This window comes from Typopeltis vanoorti, chromosome 11 (assembly GCF_054136105.1).
Source record: "Typopeltis vanoorti isolate ZY-2024b chromosome 11, IOZ_Tvanoo_1.0, whole genome shotgun sequence".
Taxonomy (NCBI): domain Eukaryota; kingdom Metazoa; phylum Arthropoda; class Arachnida; order Uropygi; family Thelyphonidae; genus Typopeltis; species Typopeltis vanoorti.
The window spans coordinates 106812132-106833295 of NC_143559.1; the positions used below are offsets into that span (position 1 = coordinate 106812132).

Consider the following 21164-nt stretch of genomic DNA (forward strand, 5'->3'; position numbering starts at 1 on the left):
TTCTAAAGCAGCTCTGCCTCAAAAATCGCCATGCATCATCCAGAGAACTCAAACAGGACTGGGAAGAACAAACAGGAATAGTGGCAAGCTCTGTAACTGTCAGGAGAAGACTCATTCGATAGGGACTGATAGCCAAGCACCCTAAAAAGAAGCCTTTGTTAACCAAAATAATTAGATTGGATCGGTTAAATTGGACTCCTGATCAGTGGAAAAGAGTAATTTTTTCTGACAAGAAAAAGTTTAACCTGAAGGGTGTCGAGTGCAGACATTTCAAAGATGATCAAGGGAAAAATTCAATCCTGACTGTCTGGTGTCAACAGTCAAATTCTCAGCCAGTCAGATAATCTGGAGCTGCATGTCGTATCATGGTGTTGGTCACTTGCATTTCACAAAAGGTTCAGTGAATGCACAAGTGTACCAGAAAATTTTAGAAGGATTGCTGCTTACTATCAGAGACCAGTTTACCATAATGATGAATTGCATCTTTCAGGATTGGCCTGCCCCTTGTCATAGGGCAAAAAGTGTAAGTAATACTAATAACCCCCAAATGTACCATATGATTGGAGTTTAGTACTTAAAAAAGCTTTAGTTTCTGTTGCAGGTTAATAAGTGGCTCAATGAATGCTCGATTCAGTGACTACTGCAGGAAACAGCCTAGATTTCAACCCCATTTGAGAATTTGTGGGTGGTACCAAATGGAGACTGAAATACACAAGAAGAAGCCAAAAACACTTCAGGAGCTCCAAGAAGCCATTATAAGGGTATGAAACCATGAATTGACAGTTGCGTCCATCAGGAAATTGATTTTGTCAATGCCCTACTGATGCTAAGCTGTAATAAAGGCAATAGGAGGACTCACGAAGTTCTAAACAGCAAAAATGGATTTTTAGCTTTGAATGTTAGTAAAACTTTGTAGTTGAACAAAATTTTAATACCAGTATTTGTTTTTCCAGAGAAAATATCACTGTCCACTACATTTTGAAATATTAGCAAATTTCTCAAGTTTGTTGTCATTTCCTAATTACACCCAGTTCTCAATTTACATGGTAGATTGGTTCCAGAAAAATACGTGTAAATGAAAACCGTGTAAAAAAGAATACAGTGTATATGGAAAAATAGAACAATGGTTCCAGATGTGAAAACCCAATATGAACAATAAGTTATTTTCAAATAAAACATTTGAAAATATACTATTTAATTTTAATGGAATATTTTTTTTAATTTTAAATACTTATTTAATGTATATACATATGTATCTTTCTTAAAGAAAATAGTATGTCAATAATAAAACAAATTCAAAAAGATCCAAATACACCCCCACATATAGTTATTAGTTAAATTTTATTCGCCATCACTTTCTGACAGTAGCCACATTCTTTTGTGTGAGACTGGAATTAAATCACTTCCATCACTTGAAACACTTTGGCTACCCTGTTCATACTGCAATGGTGAAATATTTTCTTCAGTAAAAGGAACTAAATTAGCATTAATTTTCAATAATTCTGAAGGTTGATTTTTTTTTTTTTAACCGCGAACTATAATCGTTGATATCTTTTTGACTAGATCTTTGTATAATTCCAATGCACTGGTAACGTGCTGAAATCCACACCTTTCATTGCCTTTCCCATGGTCTTAGACACAAACTCTATTGCACAAACAAAACACAAGACTTGTAACCATTTCAAATTGTAAACACTAAATGGTTGTTTAGCAAACAGCTGAACTCCTTCCAAGCAGCTTTATTTAGGCGGGCCTCCTGTAATGGACCAACTTAACTTTGAGGAATTGGCATAGCACCCTCCTGTTTCCAGGAACCAATGGCAAGTGAATATAAAGGATCATCTATCGGCTTAACTGCGGGGAATCGTAACTACAAAAATTGATTTTTTGTTGCCACAATTGTAGCCGCAATCGTCTACATTCTGTAGCATAGAGTAATCCCTAATATTTAAAATATCGAGAAAGTTCCCCAAAATTCAAGTTTAAGTACATATGACCATTCTAGGAAATGATAATTACAATGGAAATACTTTTTGTAACAGAACTGAATTCAAAACGAAATTTTAAAAATAAGCACCATTTGAACCGTGTTAAATCAAAATATTCTGTCTAAAAATAGAATTGCTTTTGTTTTCTAAACCGTGTTATTTCGAAATTGTGTAATAAAAAGTCGTGTAAAAAGAGAATTAGCTGTATGTAACATTATACTGAAAAGAGCCATATATTACTAAAAAAATATTAAAAATGCTATATTACCGTCTTCATTATACGTGACAATTATTGTGTTATTATCCCTTTTCAAATAGGCATTCAAATTTAATTACCAAAAAAAAACATGGTTATAGCAGGTGATGCAGTTTCTGTGAACATGAGTGTGTGTATATATATATATATTTTTTTTTAATCAAAATCCAGTACCACAATGGCTTGTTTAAAGGATGAGAGGAATGTAGTTCTGATATGCCAGTGTCATCATAAATATTTTATGGCTCAGGCATCAAGCTTCAATTTTATTATTATTATTATCATCCTACTAGGTTAAATTACACGATAGTTATTTATACTAATCGCATTTTTTTTTACGAATTATTATTTTTGAGGAAACCCTATATAACAGGAAAAATTCATCAGTTCTGATATCCTAATTACTGAGCTTGCCCACATTCTCAACACTTTCTTAGCCAATGGCTACAACCCCCACAAAAATCCAAAAAATATTAACCCCCCCCTTTAAATGCAACCCACCCCCTTCAGAACAGAGACCACACAAAATCTATGACCATTCCATATATACAGGACACATAACAAAAATCCTAAAGAAATGCAACCTTACAACCACTTACAGACCACATAAAAAATTGCCATCCCTTATCTGCTCTACCAAAGACCAGCCACTACGTTCTCTAGCATGCCAGGTGTTTACTATGTCCCTTGCAGTTGCAAAATGTCCCACTATGGTCAAAAAGGCAGAGCAACCAATGTCAAAATTTCTGAACACACAGACTACATCCCTTTCCACCATTACTATCACCACCACACTCTGGACTTGCTGATCAGGCTTTGGACCACACCACAAGATATGCTGGAAGAAGGTCACTCTACTGCACTGCAGTAAATACAAATATGAGCAGTTATTCCTGGAATCTGCCTCATTCCTGAGGAAATTTCCAAACCTCAACAAGTTTGGGCATGAAACTGCCCCAGATTTCAGAAGCGCTCATCCTCAGATCTTCAGCCCGGTGACAAGACCAAGACCACCCAATTTACTTCACTGGGGGTGCTATTTAGGACTCTAGTCCCAACTTTAGTTGCCTTTCTTTGGCCTCATTTAAGCTGTGTGCCTGCATGCATATATCATTGTTCTGGGATTCCTGGTGATGACAATTTGACTTCGTCGAAATATTGGAAGTATTAATTAAAGTTATAATTAATATTTATTATATGTTGTAATTTCTTCAGTAATAATAGTTATGAATAGCCAACATATAAGCCCTTCTACCGGAATTTTTTTGAGCATATTAAAATTATATTTTACTGCCATATACATGATGTACCTCTACATTAGACCTCAGATAAGAAAAGGTTGTACCATTCTCAAATATAGGTTTTTAGTTATGTTTACAATAAATTTAAGCTAAATGAAACATTTAGCTTTTTTTTTCTACTTTATGTTTTATATAGGATGCCAATGATTTAGAAGAAAAGTACAATGAAGCTGCACAAGCATTAAATGATAAAGCTTCAATAAGTGGTGCTGCTAAAGAAAAAGCTGAAGGTTTACGTAAAAGAGCAAGAATGTTAGCAGAAAATGCTAATAGTAAACTTAAAGAATTACAAGGTAATTGTGCTTTTTTAAATAACCTTTTCTGATATGTGGATTTTGATTTTTTATGAGATTTTTTAAAAAAATATTTTAATACCAAACATGAGATTGCTGGATCTATAATCTGTCTTCATAATTTAAATTCCATAATCCAAATATAATCTTTGCAATTCTTCCTTGCACCCTTTCTACAGCTTCTTTATCTACTTGAAACCCAGGAGACCAAATCTGTGCACAGTAGTCTAGGTGCCATTTTGTCAAGGTTTGCTTCAACATTGCAATTATCCACTTAGTTGTATTTGCAACCTTGCTATGTGACCTTTGAACTTCAAATTCCTATCCACCATTATGCCAAGATCCCTAGCCTTATCAGTTTTTTTTTTTTTTTTGTAGCATAACCCCACTAATATTTGTAACCCCACTTGGATCAGTTGCTGAATGGAAAGAATATCGACAGTGCATGGGAAGCATTTAAACAATACTTAAATGATGTGAAATCAGAACGTGTCCCGAGAGTTCAAAGAATAAATAGAGTAGGAGTCAAATGGATGTGTAATATTATTTAGCAAGATATTCGTAAGAAAAGGATGATGTGGAAGGAATACCATTTGCATAAGAGTGACGCCTGTTATGAATATTATAAGCAGCAGGCTAGAATAGTCACAGTTGTTGTACAGAAAGCAAAGTCTGATTATGAAAAGAAACTAGCTCTGTGCTAAAGACAACCCACAAGAATTCTATCGATATGCTGCAAGTAAAAGAAAGAATGAATATGAAAGAATAACTCTTCTAAATCCAGATGCTGTGAGGGTTACAGATGCAGAAGAGGTTGTTCAGTTAATGAGTGCCCATTTCGTTAAAAGCTATCAACCTGGTGAAAGCAACATTGAGCTCACTGTTACCTCTTCACTAGATGAAGAAACGCAGGTGTGTGAAGCCGAGGTATTAGAGCTGTTGCACAAACTGAATAAGAATTCAGCAATAGGGACTGATATCAGCACGTGTGCTAAAAGAACTGGTCATTCCTTTGACCAGGATGTTTAATATGAGTCTCAGAACAGGGAAGATTCTGCAGGAATGGAAGGAATGTATGGTAATTCCATTGCACAAGGGTGGTGCAAAGACCAATGTATCCAACTATCGACCAATTAGTATCTTAGGAGTGATAGTGTAGATTTTGGAAAATTTGGTTAGGACCTGCATTCAGAAATGGGTTGACACTGAATCTCAACTTTGCAATGAACAACATAGGTTTACTAAGGGAAGGTCATGTTTTAGCAACTTGTTCACATTCTATAACAATGTTACCATTGAACTAGACAACGGGAATGGATACACCATGATACTTTTGGATTTTGCTAAGGCTTTTAACAGAATACAGCATGGCAGACTGCTGCATAAATTGGAGAAAATGGGTTTGGGTTATATAATGGATAAGAAGATGGCTGACTGACAGATATCAAACAGTGGTATACAGGGGGATCGAGTCTGCAAGTGGTGTACCACAAGGATCAGTGCTTGGTCCACTGTTATTCAATCTGTACATTAATGATATCGGGAAGGATTCGACAAGTGACATACAGTTATTTGCTGATGATGCAAAGATAGGTAGGGTAATCAGGAATGCTGCTGATATGCAGTCTTTGCAGAATGATTTGAATAGGCTGGAATTGTGGGCATGGGAAAATGGGTGTCAGTTCAATGTCAGTAAATGTAAAGTTATTCACTTCGGCATGATTAGATATCCAATGTCGTATTATATTGGTGGGATTAGGCTAGAAGAAACTGATGAGGCTAGGGATCTTGGAGTGCTAATAGATAGGAAGTTGAAGTTAGGGGCCATGTGGCAAAGATTGGAAATACAACTCAAAAGATAATTGCAATGGCAATTATCTTTTGAGTTGTATTTCCAATGAAACGAATGTTCACATGTAAAGATAAGGATGTTATTTTGCCTGTTTACAAGGCCTCGATAAGACCTCACTTGGATTGTGTGCAGGTCTGGTTTCCATTGTGATTCTGATATATTGGAGAGAGTACAAAGAAGAGTGTTAAAATGATATCAGGATTGTGGAATACTGATTATGAAGACAGATTGAGAATTTGTAGACTGCAGACACTAGCAAACAGGAGTGATATGATTGAGGCCTACAAACTGCTGAAAGGGTCATACAGGATTTCAATTTATGGAGGGTGGGGAAAGGACAAGAGGACATCCTTGGAAGCTGAGAATGAAGGCTGCCAAGAAGGGTGTGAGGGCTAGATTTTTCTCTCAGAGGGTAGTGCATGATTGAAATGGATTGCCATTAGATTGTGAGTGCAAGCAGTGTGAATGAATTCAAGAATAAGTATGATAACTGGCATGTGTAGTATGTGGCCTCCCTTGATGAGTCTCTGACTCCCTGGAGGTCTCTCTTATAATAATAATATAATATGCCATTGGAAATCTCATCACTCCAAAGTGCATAACTTTACTGTCCGACCACAGATTCGAGACTCTAATTTAGGAATGTGCCAAGAAGAGTCAATCCATGCTGAAGGGGAGAAAGAAATAAAGGATGTATGAATTGGTCACCAACACGCGAAATCACGTGCTTTATACGTAAAATTTTCCAACTGTTATAAGCAAAATAGCTACCACTTTAAAAGTACAATGTTCATAAAAGAAAAGTTAATTTTCTGACGTGTAATAATAAACAACTCATGCCACAAGACGGATTGATTACCCTATTATCAGAATGGGTTCTCCTTCTTCTGACATGCACAGAAGTGTCGAAAGGTCTTGCATCTGTGGGCATACAGTACACTTACTAACATTCAACTGACAGCCATATTTCTTTTGCCCAAACTTCCAGCTTATTGAAATCATTCTGTAAGTGTTGGATATCAGTAGCATCCCTGATTGCCCTGCCTATCTTTGCATCATCAGCAAACAATTGCACATCTCCTACTAGATGAGGGGTCGGCAACCTGCGGCTCTTTGAATGAATAATTGCGGCTCTTTTCGTTATTAAACAGTCTATTTTTGAATAATGCAAAATTAATGTTATTTATTAAATTAGAAACTAAAAACCCTAAATTTAGCATTTGCAATGAATTAAGGACATTTTACATTAAGTCAACGATTTTTACAATTGAAAATAGTACATGCGATGCTGAAAAATTTAATACTTTCATGTTTGAACTCTTTGAAATCATACACGATGATCCTTCTTTACATTTACATTTTACAAAAGTTCTACTTTATGGTGGATATGACTTCCCATTTAAATACACTAAATAAGAAACTACAGGGAAAGGATAATACAGCAGTTTTGCTTTTAGACGTGATTTCGTTTGAACAAAAATTATATTTTTTTGCGACAGACTTAGAGAAAGGCACATTATTACATTTTCCTATGTTGAAGAAATATCAACAATACCAAGCTGATAATAATTCCATACATTTAACCTTTTTCAAAGAAATTGTGGTAAATATGTGATCTGCATTTAATGGGAGATTTGAGAAATTTAGAAAGAACAAGGCAACTATGTCATTTTTATTGTGACCACTTGAAATTAATCCTGCCGAATTAAAATTTTTTCACCTTTTGCTGGAATTGATGAGGCTGCATTTCAACTTCAGTTAGAGGACCTGAAAACCCAGGATTTGTGGAATTCAAAATTTAGAACTCTTAAAGCTGACCTGGAGGAATTGGAAAGACAAAAAATCTACCCATGCAATACAAAAAAAATGGTCTGAAATAGAAGATCTTAAAAAGCAAGATCAGATTATATTTGACATGTGGAATTGTTTACCTGCCACTTAAATTCGGTGATTTCAAACGTATGGATTTGGACTTCTATCAATTTTCGGATCGACATATTTCTGTGAGCAAATATTTTCTAATATGAATTTTATTAAAAGTAAGTTGAGAACCTACTAAACAACATGAGTCTTTTGTCATGTTTGAAAATGAAAATTACAGCATATTCACCGCATACTGAGAAACTATCCGAAGAAGTTCAACAGCAAAAGTCGCATTAAGAAGATATTTTAAATTTAAAAAAAAAAAAAATTAAAGAAATAGGCATGTTATTGGATTTTATACATATGTTTTTGTAAGGGGGAGCAAATCTTTGTTTTATTATTTAATATTTAAAAATATCATATAATTTCATGTGACATGCCATCCCATTACAAGTATGATAACGTATTACTGTAAAAAAAAAAAAAAAAAGAATAAATAATTTAATTATATTTTTCAATGTAGTTTCTAAATTTAAAACAATGATGAGCAATTAAATAGTAAATCAAATACTCGGTTCGATCAGCATAAAGAATGTTCTTTTTCTTTGATAAGCAAGTATTAATTTATTTTCATTATTTAGCTATATTTTAATTTTTTGACCTGCACAAATAAATCCAAATCAACATTCATAAAATAGATTTTTAATTAAAATATACTAATTCTGCCATACAAAACAAACATCGTGGACCACACAAAAAACCTGAGCATGCAACCATGGACCATTGGTTGCTCATCACTGCGTGCAGCTCCCTAAATTTTTTTTAGCAGATATAATTTTAAAAATGGCTCTTCAATCCAAAAAAAAAGATTGCTGACCCCTGTACTAGACCTTTCCTAATGTCATTATTTGTAGATTGAACAAACAATGGTCCAAGGACTGAACCCTGAGGTACACCAGAAAAGTAATCCAGTTTATACAACTGCCTTTCATGTGGTATTCTATTAAATGCCTTTGCAAAATCCAACATTCTCTTCTTTATATGAGCAAATTGCTAAAACATAACCTTCCTTTGGTAAATTCATGCTGTTCCTTGGAGAGTATAGTATGTCTCTCTACCCATCTCTGTATGTGAGTTCTTATCAACTTCTCACATACAGAGATGGGTAGAGAGACATACTATATAACTGAGATTATATTTGTATAACTGAGACTCAAGTTATACAAACTTGTCAAAGGCATAGCCATTTCAGCTGAACATGCATTTAGCATACATGCTGACATTCCATCTGCCCCTCTTGCCAAGTTATTATCCAGGTTATGCAATAGCCTTTCAATTTCATTCTCATGCACCTCTTACTGTTCATCCAACATAGTAGTAGCACTATGCACCATGTTACATACACCTGATTGATATATCTTAGTAAAGTGAGCATTCATAATTGAACAATTTCTGTTTCTGACACTGGAATACTATCTGCATTCAATAAAGTTATTTTTCCACATCCATTATTTCTTTTATTTGAAGCATAACGATAAAACTTTTTTGGATTGCCTTTAGCATGCATAGCCAATTTCTTTTCACCATCCCATTTAGCTTTCTGCACAATACTTGTTACTTTTCTGGCCTGCACTTTATATATTTCATAAACCCTCTCACTCTTATTCTCACAATATTCCTTCCACAAAATCTTCCCATGGATCTCTTGCTTAATAAGGTTGCCATCTATTTCACTCCCACAGTATTTATTCTTTGAATTCCAGGGATACATTTATATACTACCTCCTCATTTAAGCACTTTTTCAAAGATTCCCATGCATTCTTGAAACCATGGGCCCAATGATATTATTCTTCTAATTCCCAGCTTTGTATTTCAGTTTCTTTTCCTAATTGGAACATTAATATAATTAGCTACTTCCCAGGAAAGATCAGCATGATCATTGTCACCAACTGGTGGTAAATAAGTCATATTCTTAACAGAAACCCCTTCTGATTCTAATCTAACATTCTTTGCCTTCAGGTTCCTTCTTTCACATGCTGTTCGAGAAAGTTGTCTTGCAACAACTTAATAAATTCCCCTTCATTCTTATCATGAGATTTCTGTTCTATCCAATCGATGTTTTGATAATTTAAGTCAATTATAATGGTTGATTAGAGTAAATTGACGATGCATTTCATTGTCCTCTACAACTGAACTTCCAAGTCTGTTGCAGCACCCATGATGTTAGCCTCCACTTCAAGGTAGATAGCCTCAAACTCACTGCTACATGGGACATTATTACTGTTATACTTTTCATGCGTTTTGATATCATTAGTAGTACCCCCCCCCTCCTCTCATGTCTCTTCTGTCATTTTTAAAAATACCATATCCTTTACACTCAGTCCCAGTTAAAATATCTAATTGTAATAGCCAGACTTCACTAATGCCAGTAATCTTAGGCCACAACATATTTACAAACTCTCAACCCCCTTTTTTTTCTGATGCTCCTGGCATTTGCACATAGACCTTCCTTTGCAGACACACTCAAAAGATCTGAACCCAAAGCATACCAGCCTGGTTGGCTGAGTGGTTTGCATATCCACTCTCCAGCCAAAAGGCTGTGGGTTCAAATCCTGTCATGAGCATGGATGTTTGTGATTTACTGTGAAAGTTCTAGTGGTAGTAGTCGGTGGTAAATGGCATTGGTGTTAAGTGATGAAGGTTGTGGAGTAGTGAGATGAAGAGTTGTAGAGTAGATGTCCTCCCTCAATGAGTCTTTGGACTCCCTGGAGGTATGATGTAATAATAATAATACATTTCCATCTCTTTGCCAGATGCATAACCATGTTCAAAGCCATTCATATCTTTATCATATATATGCATACTATAGCTGAACTTTTACACACATTTTCCCCACTCCCATGATGATCTAGTTTTCCTTACTTTGCATTAAGTCTCATCTCAGTAAGTAATTTTTCTAGACGTCTGATGTTAAATCCATTCAAGTGCAGGCTGTCCCCTCTTATACAAGTCTTTTCTGCCATCAAATGCACTCCACACGTCTAAAAAATTTCATCCATTTCTTCTATACAGCTTGTGCATTAAATCATTTGCTGTCATTGCCCTGCTTCTTAACTCTGTACTGTCCTGAGTAGCAAGCCTACAATTTTTGCTCTCTCACATTTCTTCTAGCTTCTTCCAATAGATCTTTCATATCCTCTCTCTCATATCATATTTGTCGCTACTTAAATTATTGGTTCCAACAAAAACTACCATCTCTTTCACTTTTCCTTTCTGTTTTTCTATTACGTATTAGTCCTCGGTAAGCACAAATTTATGATTGAATCTTTGTACCATATCACCTCTTTTTTTAGATTTTAATTGACTTACCTTGTTGTTATTATTATTATCAAGTGCAGTGCTTTCCTGCCGCTTCTTGTTCTGATCCTTTTTCATATCATAAGTTTCATTAAATGTTTTTCTACTTTTTCCAATTCTCTGGTTGATTTTCTAATAATTTATTTTAATCAGGATATTTCCTCTGTTATATTATTATCATCATGAAGTAACAACTTTAAATTGTGTATTCACTGCCCTGTTGGTGAGTTTTAATAGTCTTAAGAAATGCCATTCTTAAGACTATTAAAAACTGACAATATTTCTACGATTGCATCTTTAGTATATTGTTGTAGTTTTTTTAGTGTTACAATAAATACACTAAAAAAACTACAACAATATACTAAAGATGCACCATTTAATCTAAGAAAACACTCAATAAAACAAAAATCACCAATCTTGCAGGAGCTTCATAACAGCATGTCTTTTCAGCAGATAGCCTCAAACCCAATCTTCTAGAATCCTTGAGAAGTTTTCTTCTGAAAAACTTCTTGGACAGAAGACGTATTAAAGTAATTAAGAGTTAATGCCTTTGATAGGCTACATTTGATGGACTTAGGTCTCTTTTGGAAGGCTAAAATGATAGTGATAATAACATTTGACATTTCTGAATTTTGCAAAGGCATTTGACAAATTGCTCCATGCATCAAATTGCATCAATAAATTAATGGATTGCAGAAGGGCTGAGAGAATGATGTCAGATTTTTTGTTTATGAAGGAGTGGTAATAGAAAGAATGGTAATGTCAAATGTTTAATTATGGTCTGTGTTGATCCACTATTCTTTTCTTATATATCAGCACCACACACACATGATGTCCCAAGACCTATGATACAACAGTGCTATGTGTGCGGGCAGGTGATTAAAGAGAAGAAAGAAATATGTTGGTCTGTTTCTTGAAGAGCTGAGGGTTGTAATCATTGTAGTAACTACTGTTTTCTCCAATAATAACAACCTTTCCAAAGAGCAGAGGTGTAGAGAATGAAAGAGGAGGTCGAGAAGTTGGTTCAATAAGTTTAGAGCTGTGCTATACATGGTTTAAGGACAGTGAAGGGATGGTAATGGCCTGTTCAGTGAATCAGTGTCCATGGAAATGTCTATAGAAAAGACATAAGGCAGCAACAAAGCACCTGTGGGAAAGTGAGTGGAGGGATTTGGTGAAGGGGAAGTTGTCAGTTAAGCAAATAGCTCTCTTCTGAATATATAATCAAGCATTCTGAGAGCGGTTCAAGGCACACCACTCCTAATGTGAGAACAGCATTCTAAGTTTGAGCAGATTTAAGACTTATAAAGTGTCAGGAGTTAAGCAGAAGAGAAGTACTGTTTAGAACAAAAAGGATTACAAAGGTTTTTGGAGGCCAAAGAGGGTATGGATGCATGATGTGTTTGTGCTAGCATAGGTTGGATGTGAAAGTCAATCTAAGAAGAGAAACTGGTCTTGGTTGGCAAGTAGAATATTGTCCATGGTGAGGGAGAGTGATGGTCTTTCTTCTTAAGATCTTCACCCCACTTGAGAATGGCAAGGAGATTGGTGTTTAATGCACTGGTTATAGAGGATCTTGAAGCATTAATCACCTGAACGCTACAACGTTTTGAGAATGAAAGAGGAATGGAGAATACTGTTAACACCAAAGCTCTCAATAGGATTGGATTTTAGAGAGAGAGATGATCATGAAGGTGTTGGAGGAAGAGTGTAGGTGATGTTCAGAGTCCTGAGTACACCACCACTGATTTAAAATTTTGATTAAAGGAAAAGGTGTGCCATGACCCATAATGAATGACCAGAGAGGAAGTTGGCAATCCACTCACAAAGAGCAGGAGGAATACCATAACATGATAGCTTGATAAGAAGGCCACAGTACCAGACTAAATGAAATGCCTTGGAAATATTGGGAACAACCAGTTAAGTTTCTCAAAAGTTTTCCATGCCTGTGTCCAAAGGTGAGTGAAATTAGCCAGGAAATCCACTGTGGAGTAAGAATGGTGGAATTGATACTGGTGGTAATTAGTGAGTCCCAAGTAGTGAAGTAGTTGGCTGCTGATGACTTTTTCATCATTTTCAAGAGTAATCAAACCAGAGCAATAGGATCATAGTTTGATATAAATTAAAGATACAAGTTTGCACCTGAACTATTTTCAGGACTGGGGCAACTCATATAAAGAAGCTAATGACTTCACATCCCATAATGCAGAGCACATCTCCTTGCAGACATGTATAATGTTATGCATTATGGGAAGGGTTCACTACCCAGACTGGTTTCGACCTTTATTGCGGTCTCATCAGTGGGAGCTAGACCCAAATGTGATACTAAGGTTGAAATAATGTAGTAGTCATATTTTCATATATGAGTTGCCAAAAGGTGTCACATCTTATTATTAAAATACTCTGAATTAGTGAAAATTGTTGGAAGTTTTTCCACTTGTTTATACTATGAAATAAAGATACCAAGAAATTATATATATGGTTTAATCTGAGCATAAGCAAACAAGTTTGTGTCTGAACTGTTTTCAGGACTGGGGATACTAAGGCAAGTGAGTGAAGTCATTAGCTTCTTTATACGAGTTGCCCCATTCCTGAAAATAGTTAAGCTGCAAACTTGTTTGCTTACACTTGGATTAAGGATTAAACCAAGTATATAATTTCTTGGTATCTTTAATTTATAGTATAACCAAGTGAAAAAACTTCCAACATAGTTTGATAGTTGACTTTTATCTCTCTTTTTGGGAAATGCTGAATAAAAGCTTGCTTCCAAGCTGTTGAATAGATGTCAGAAGAGTATGACATCCTGAAGAGGAAATACAAGATTGGTGCAAGTTCTGGAGCACAAGCTTTTAGTACAACTGGGGGAATACCATCAGGGATAGGAGACTTATCAAGGCTGAGTATTATTCTGATGTCCTCCTAGTAAAAGATCACAGGAGGCATACTGTGGACAGTGTGTGGATTAATAGGAAGAGATTTGCCTTGTCTCTACAAGAGCTGTTGAAAACCACTAATGCAAAGAGTCTGCCTTATCTTTAGGAGATGGGAGAGAAGTGGAAATATGGACAAGCAGAGGTTGCATTGCCCAAAGACTTAACCTGCCATTTGAATAGGAAACAAGCTTAGTACATTTAGACCTTACAAAGTCTGCTTTGGATTTGTTGATGTTTTTTTTTTTTTCAGATATTACAGAGTTTACTGTAAGCTTGAGCAAGAGGCTGGAGTTTTTGACTTCATTCATTGAACATATGCTGAATTTTTGGTTTAGATTTAGACTGCTTTGGCATAAGTTGTGGAGAATCAGTGCTTGGATAAAAAGCATGATAAAGCCAGTTCAAAACAGCTGTCAGACCAATGAACCCTTAAAAAAATGCACTAATAAAAAGTGAATATGTGGATGCTTGGGCAGCCCCCTTGTTTTTTAAGTAGTGCAAGTTAAGGCAACTTGGGGATGCCAAGGATTGTATTCTCGTAAGCTCACAGGTCAGCTTACAAAACTTTCATAGTTTCTACAAACGTTTTGTTTTGAAATAATGTTGAATCTAGTATCCACTTTGCCTACGTAATTACAGTATATATGTTTAAGCATAGTCTAGCCCAGGGGTTGGCAACCTGCAGTTCGCGAGCCACATGCAGTTCTTTGGGTATGCACATGTGACTCTGAAGTAAAATTGAAAATGAAAATAAAACTATCATAGTTTCAGTTATAAAATTTTTAAAGGATTTTATTCACATAATGATGACTAATTAGGATTAAGTTTTAGGGTGCCTCGGCATCTGAGGTCATTTGCAGAGCTACAAAGTGACTAATAAGTGAGCGCCCTTGGGCAAGGCAACGTTGGCAATGGCGAAATGTGAAAGCAGAGTCCATGTCGCTTTGCTGTTTCTGCAACTTAGTATTCTCTTTTGGCTGGGTGCATCCAGAAACTGCATTAAGGTGATAAAGGCAACTTGGCCTTTATTATAACTTGTTATATATTATATTATTATAAATTTACTATAACGTTACTTTAAATTTTCCTTATTTGTAAAAATATATTTATGGCTCTCGAATAATTTTTAAATTGTTGTGAGGGACAGGTTTGGCTCTTCCGTCTCAACAGTTTGCCGACCCCTGGTCTAGTCCACAATAAAGTTGAGTCTATAACTTCAATGTTAGCTGAAGCCTTTGCTGTTCATGAGTATGCACTATGCACTCTGCAGGAGGAACAAAGCTTTATTGTGGGTATTTCAATATGAAATAGTTATTTTAGTGAATACATGAGAGAGGTTATTCAACCTATAGTATGTTAATGCCTATGGGCGAGTAGAAAGTTGAGGAGGAAAAGAAAAATTATTAACAACGAAATCTGAAGTTCTGTAGATTTATGAAATACACTGAGGGAGGATAAGGCTTCCAAAAGATAGCAGCTAAAGGAATGAATGAAGAGGCAAAAAATTGTTCTGTGAATATGAAGAGGTGCTGAACAGTTGCTGCATGTGTTTCAACAGATTTATTTAGAAGAGAGCAGAAAAAGTAACAATATAACTTTTGATTATTAGTGTCCAGAAACTGAATATTTGTGTGCAAGAGTCGAGTGAATTAGTTAGAAATGGGTTATTAACTGCCTAATTGGTCTCTTCTCTACTAAGCCACATATTTTTAGTGAGCACTTACAACACCCCAAATATAAGAGCAGTATTTCATTAGACAGACTTCTGATTTGTATAAAGTTAGTAAATATTCATAGGTATATTTACCTATAATTACAAATGGTATCACCTGAAGTTTTACTTCAGGTTGATTCTACATTACCATTTGTAATGTAGAATATTCTAACCTTGAATATTCTGAAAAATATTCAAGGTTAGAATAGTTCCAAGAAGAGAAATTCCATCTTATCTAGAAATTTGTCAGTTATCAAAAGTAAGACTAGAAGAAACAGAAACTGACTAGCTGGCATCAAAGTTATCAGAACTAGATTTAAAAACAGTCCGCGTGGTTAGCCTAGTGGCTATGCGCTTCGCAACCGTATGCCTGATGAAGGAATGTCCTAGGTTCGATTCCCGTCGGTGACGTGAGGAGCTGAAGGATTTTCCTCAGCCATAGCCAAGTTAGCCAGTCTTGGGCGTGGACAGCAGGGTTTTTCATCCCGCAAAGCAGGCAAACTGGCCTTGAGAACCCAACACTACAGGCCATAGGATACACCGGGGCATAAGGCTGACCACCTTATCCTGTAAACGGAGTGAGTTCCGATGATCAATGGACCCTCGACACCGCAAGGTAAAAGAGGGTATAAGGCAGATGATGATGATGATTTAAAAACATTTGGCAATTCAGGTCTGTAAAAATTGATATTCTGAAAGTTTTGGCGATTTGTGTAGAGCACGTCTTGTTGAATGAGGATACAACATACCATTCAGCAAAACTATGTATTGAATTTGCAGTTAACTCCAGTTTTCAGAATGTCATTGATATATATATAAAAGGAAGTAGATGTTTCTGTCTGGATGCACATAATGTGTGTCCAGATAGAAAATTGGCAATCAAGTTGGAGAAGTCAGACTATGTGATGGGAACTTACTATTAAGTAAGATGCTTGTGCCAAACCCAATCAAATGGCCATAGGTTGCAATGATTATTTTTGTGGTGACCTTGCAGCAAACTGCCTTCATTGAGTTAAGCTAAGACATAACACTAACAAAGCTTTACGAAGTGTGCATACTCAAATCATCAGCCTATTAGAAGTATGCATTTTCAGGTTAAATAATGAAAGAAGTCTTTTGCCTTGAAGGATAATCAGGTAAGGTTTTTGTAGTTTTAAGATTAAGAAATGAAGTGCAAATTTGAGGAAAATATATAAAGGTGCAGAAATGTAAAATTTGGTTAAAATTTAATATTTTTAGTGGGCATTTGGCCAGGACCATATCAAAAGTGAATAAGTTCATGAAAATTCCAAAATAGTATTCATTGATATAAATATATATATTTTTTTGAAAATGTGACAAAGTAATTTTTTTACTTTCAAAGATACTTATAAAATCTATTTTGTTTTTGACTACACTGATTCTCATTTTTTGTTTACTAGAAATGGAAGATCAGTTTGATAAGAATGAAAAAGACTTAAAAGACCACTCTGAAATTTTGGACCAATTAAATAAACAAATGATGGAACACTTACAGGTAATTGAGGAAAGATCAGCCTTTTATAGAGACTGTCAGGCATGATCCTGTTTGGGCAAGTACAAAAAAAAAAAGAAAAAGTTGTTTGCCATAAGACAAATATGTGATGAATGTACATACTGGATAGAAAGAAGAAACAAGATGTCCAGATAGTTACACTGCCACTTTTGTGGAATAAGTGATATCTTCACTCTTCCAGACCTCTTGTAAATTAGTGTTGTCCTTAATACAAATTATGTACATTTCTTAAGGATGCCATTGTTTAATCATATGGTTACATTTTAGGAAATCTTTCTGTGACTTATCTCTTAATTGCATTCTGTATAATTTTTATTTTCTTAGGTGGCATTGAGTGTAGCTTTACATAATTTATATTTATTACAAGGAAAAATGAAATCTGTATTATACGCTGTCTTTATTACTACCTACAAAAAATGATTTTTAATGTGCACTGTTGTGGAATGTTGAATTAAATTTTCAATTATAAATTGAAAATACTGAATTACATTGGGATACTATTTCTGTTTGTTAGATAAGTGTGACTCTCTGAACATTCCATGCTAACACACACATTTTGTCTTTACACTAGCCATGTATAATGCTCTTTGCATTTCTTATACTGCCAAACTTTTTTTTTAACTGTTGTCCATACAATTTCAGTGGTCTACCTCATAATTAATTTTAGCTGGAAATATTAAAAAAAGAAGCAATTCCAGATGCCATTAGCAGTAATTAGCAAATCTGTTTCAAATATCAGTACTGAGTTATAATTAGTATAATTTTTTTTCAGTAATATTATTAGTTATGTTCTTATGTTAGTTTTTATTTGAGAATTCAGATGTTATATTAGTGTGAAATGTCATTGTAGTTATGCCAAAACTACCGAAAAAAAAAAAGATTTATTTAAACCTTTCTTCACAATGGTTTTTATTTTATATTCAATTTAATAAAGAGGGTTATCTTAATTGCAGTTTTAGGCGGTCTGTTTTTTTAATTTTATTTTTCTTCTTCAGAATATTACTTTCACAGTTATGTTCATGGTTTTGAATATAAATGCAATTCATGAATGTGATGAAATTACCATATGATAAATCTTTTAGTGGTTTATTAATAAATCTTATTTAGACATTAAATCAGTTCTTGGTGAAATTAAACCACTAGTTAATTTATTTTTTTATAATATCATTCCCACACATAAGAGGTTGTAGAACCTATAGCAAAGTTGTGTATATGGTAATTCCTTCAGGTTTTAATTTTCACTCTGTTAAATTTGGCTATTATTATACTAGTTTTAATCAACTTTTCATAATCTTCTTAAAATAGTGCTTGTATTTGTTAACTTAATAACTGGAAATGTTCATATGCCACAGATTAAATAGAAATAAGTATTATGTTAATTTCAAAAATAGTGATCTATGAAACTTGATAAACAAATATTATCTGTATTATTATTCAGACTTATCGCAGGTTAATTAAAGAAAACCTCAGTTATGTAACCATATATATGTATATATATAAGAATCAACAAATTATGGTTAAGTAACTGAGGTTTTCTTTAATTAACAGCAAAGATATTCGAAATTTTTGTTGGGTAATATCATTTCCTAAAAGATGACAGGTGACTTACTAATTATCATAGATTGCTACAAGTTGCAATATTTCTTTTTACTCTCATAGTAAATAAATAAAAGTATCCCAGCTAAATGTAAATTACTCAGCTGCATTATATGAGAAAATTCTTTAAGGATTTAATGTTATCACAAACCAATATTAAATTATTTTACTTCATATTTTTGAAGTAAAATAATTTATGCAAAAAAAAAAAAATATATATATATATACACACACACACACACACATATAGCATGACAGTTTTCTACCGCTACAACTACTGATAGATCATATTTACTCCCTTAACTGAAAACGTTGAACACAAATGCATTATAAGTTAACCAGTTTTTAATTGATTGCTTTGTTTTGAGTCAAGTAGTTAACATTTTAACTACTGGACAAAAATGTATTATTGGTTAATCTCTTGTATTTACATTTTATTTGTATGATTAAATTTCTGCATTTATGCAAAAATATATATATATATATATACACACACACACATATAGCATGACAGTTTTCTACTGCTACAACTACTGATAGATCATATTTACTCCCTTAACTGAAAACGTTGAACACAAATGCATTATAAGTTAACCAGTTTTTAATTGATTGCTTTGTTTTGAGTCAAGTAGTTAACATTTTAACTACTGGACAAAAATGTATTATTGGTTAATCTCTTGTATTTACATTTTATTCGTATGATTAAATTTCTGCATTAGAGTCATTAATATTTAATACATATGAACCCTAAAACGGATAGGATGCACTACATTTGAAAAAAAGTCTTTGCATCTTTATATCAGTAGGTTATTACAAATTTTTATTACATCTGAAATACTGCATACATTGAAAACAGAAACATATATGCATATACAAATAATCTTTTAGTGATATCAGTGTATATCTTTAAAAATTAAAGATATACAATGTTCCCCTTTAAGTTTATAATAGGTATCAATTATTTATTTGAAAAGTAAACTTCTGGGAAAGGAAGAAGAATGGATAAATTTTTAATTTTTTTGACTTAATGTCTTGTTCAATAAGTCATACATTTTTTAGCATGTTTTCATACCCTGATAGGTGTTATGAGTACATTTATTTAGAGAAATTAATTTTCATTCGTTTTGTATATATACATTTTATTTGTGTGTATGTGTGTGTGTATATATATACACGCAGTATATCGTATGGTATTAAAGTGACTTATGGTGAGCATTTATTTGAAGAAAAAGCACATTGTGAATCCCAATTTGTTTTTTTTTTTTCCCTATTTAAAAATTGTATCCATATTTAGAATTGAAACATGTATAAAGCTTACTGAAAACATTATTGCAATATAATGTATTTTGTGATATTCAAATACAAAATAAATTATCCATTTCTGATAAATGAAAAAAAAAAAAAGTTATAGAACAAGAAAGATATGACTGAAAATTATACATAAGAACTTTTTTGTGTTAATGGTGTTGAAATAAGTGCTATTTGAAATGCAGAGTGTGCCTTTCATGAAGTTTTAAATGTATAACAAAAAAAACTATTGTTTTCAACATTGTCTTTACAAATTTGATTATTGTTCATATTATAATTTAAATAAGGAAAAAAATAAATGAAATATAGTTTATTAAAACTTAGTTTGGTTGATAAAATGAAGATTCGTGATTTTTTTTTTTATTTGTAAAATTTAGTCTGCAATTTTGTAGATTAAACTTTGTAACCATAAACCAGTGCAACTATTTGACGTGTCTTTTGTTACATTATTATATAGGTATTACCTAGAAAAATTTTCAAAAAAAGCATTTGCCATGCTCTTTTAAATTTTGTTAAATGTTTTACAAATGTAACTTATAAAATAATATCTTTGAAACATTAGTATATTTCATTTCATAGGAATTTCTTTTATATTTATTTCCTGTACTGTTGAAAATGTCAGGTGGCTCGTGTTGTTACTTGTGATTTGTTAAGCCAGTTCAAATAATTTTATAAAAGATGTGGAATACTATATTAACCAATATTAACTGACTACATTGGTCACTTTTTGACAATTTGCTGTGCCAAACTAACTGCCTTCACCTACAATGCAAATAGCTTCTGTTGATGCTGTAGAGCATCATACAGCTAAGTCTTGGTGCTAATATTTGTGCGTCTGATGTCATTTTGTATAAGCTAACTCTAATGGAATCCTCCATCTTTGAAATAAAAGCCTGTTGAACAATTCTATCAAGTTTAATGTTTAATTATTTTTAATACTTAGGCACTCAAATAATTCTTCTCCACTTCTCAGCATTTAGTTAAAAGAAAACCTCTTTACTATTTACACTGCTTACTAAATTTATGAATGGTGCGCTATTAATTTGTATGGGGTTCACCCTTCTTTCTCCCCCAATCTCTTTGTGTGTGGGAGGGGGTGAACCCTCCTAATGTGGAATTACCGGTAAGTATAAGTATACGTATCTTATGACTGTAAATCCATGTATGT

At 33.8% G+C, this 21164-nt stretch overlaps 1 protein-coding gene across 1 annotated transcript in view; it reads left to right on the forward strand.

Annotated features, from left to right (window-relative positions):
* The window catches only part of LanB1 (laminin subunit beta-1), a 754433-nt gene extending 733528 nt beyond the window's left edge, over window positions 1–20905 (forward strand). The window contains exons 32-33 of the mRNA XM_090400882.1: window positions 3682–3838; window positions 16980–20905. Coding sequence (XP_090257008.1) covers window positions 3682–3838; window positions 16980–17119 — 297 coding nt within the window. The 3' untranslated portion in view covers window positions 17120–20905. The remainder of the gene's footprint in view (window positions 1–3681; window positions 3839–16979) is intronic.
* The last annotated feature ends 259 nt before the right edge of the window (window positions 20906–21164 follow it).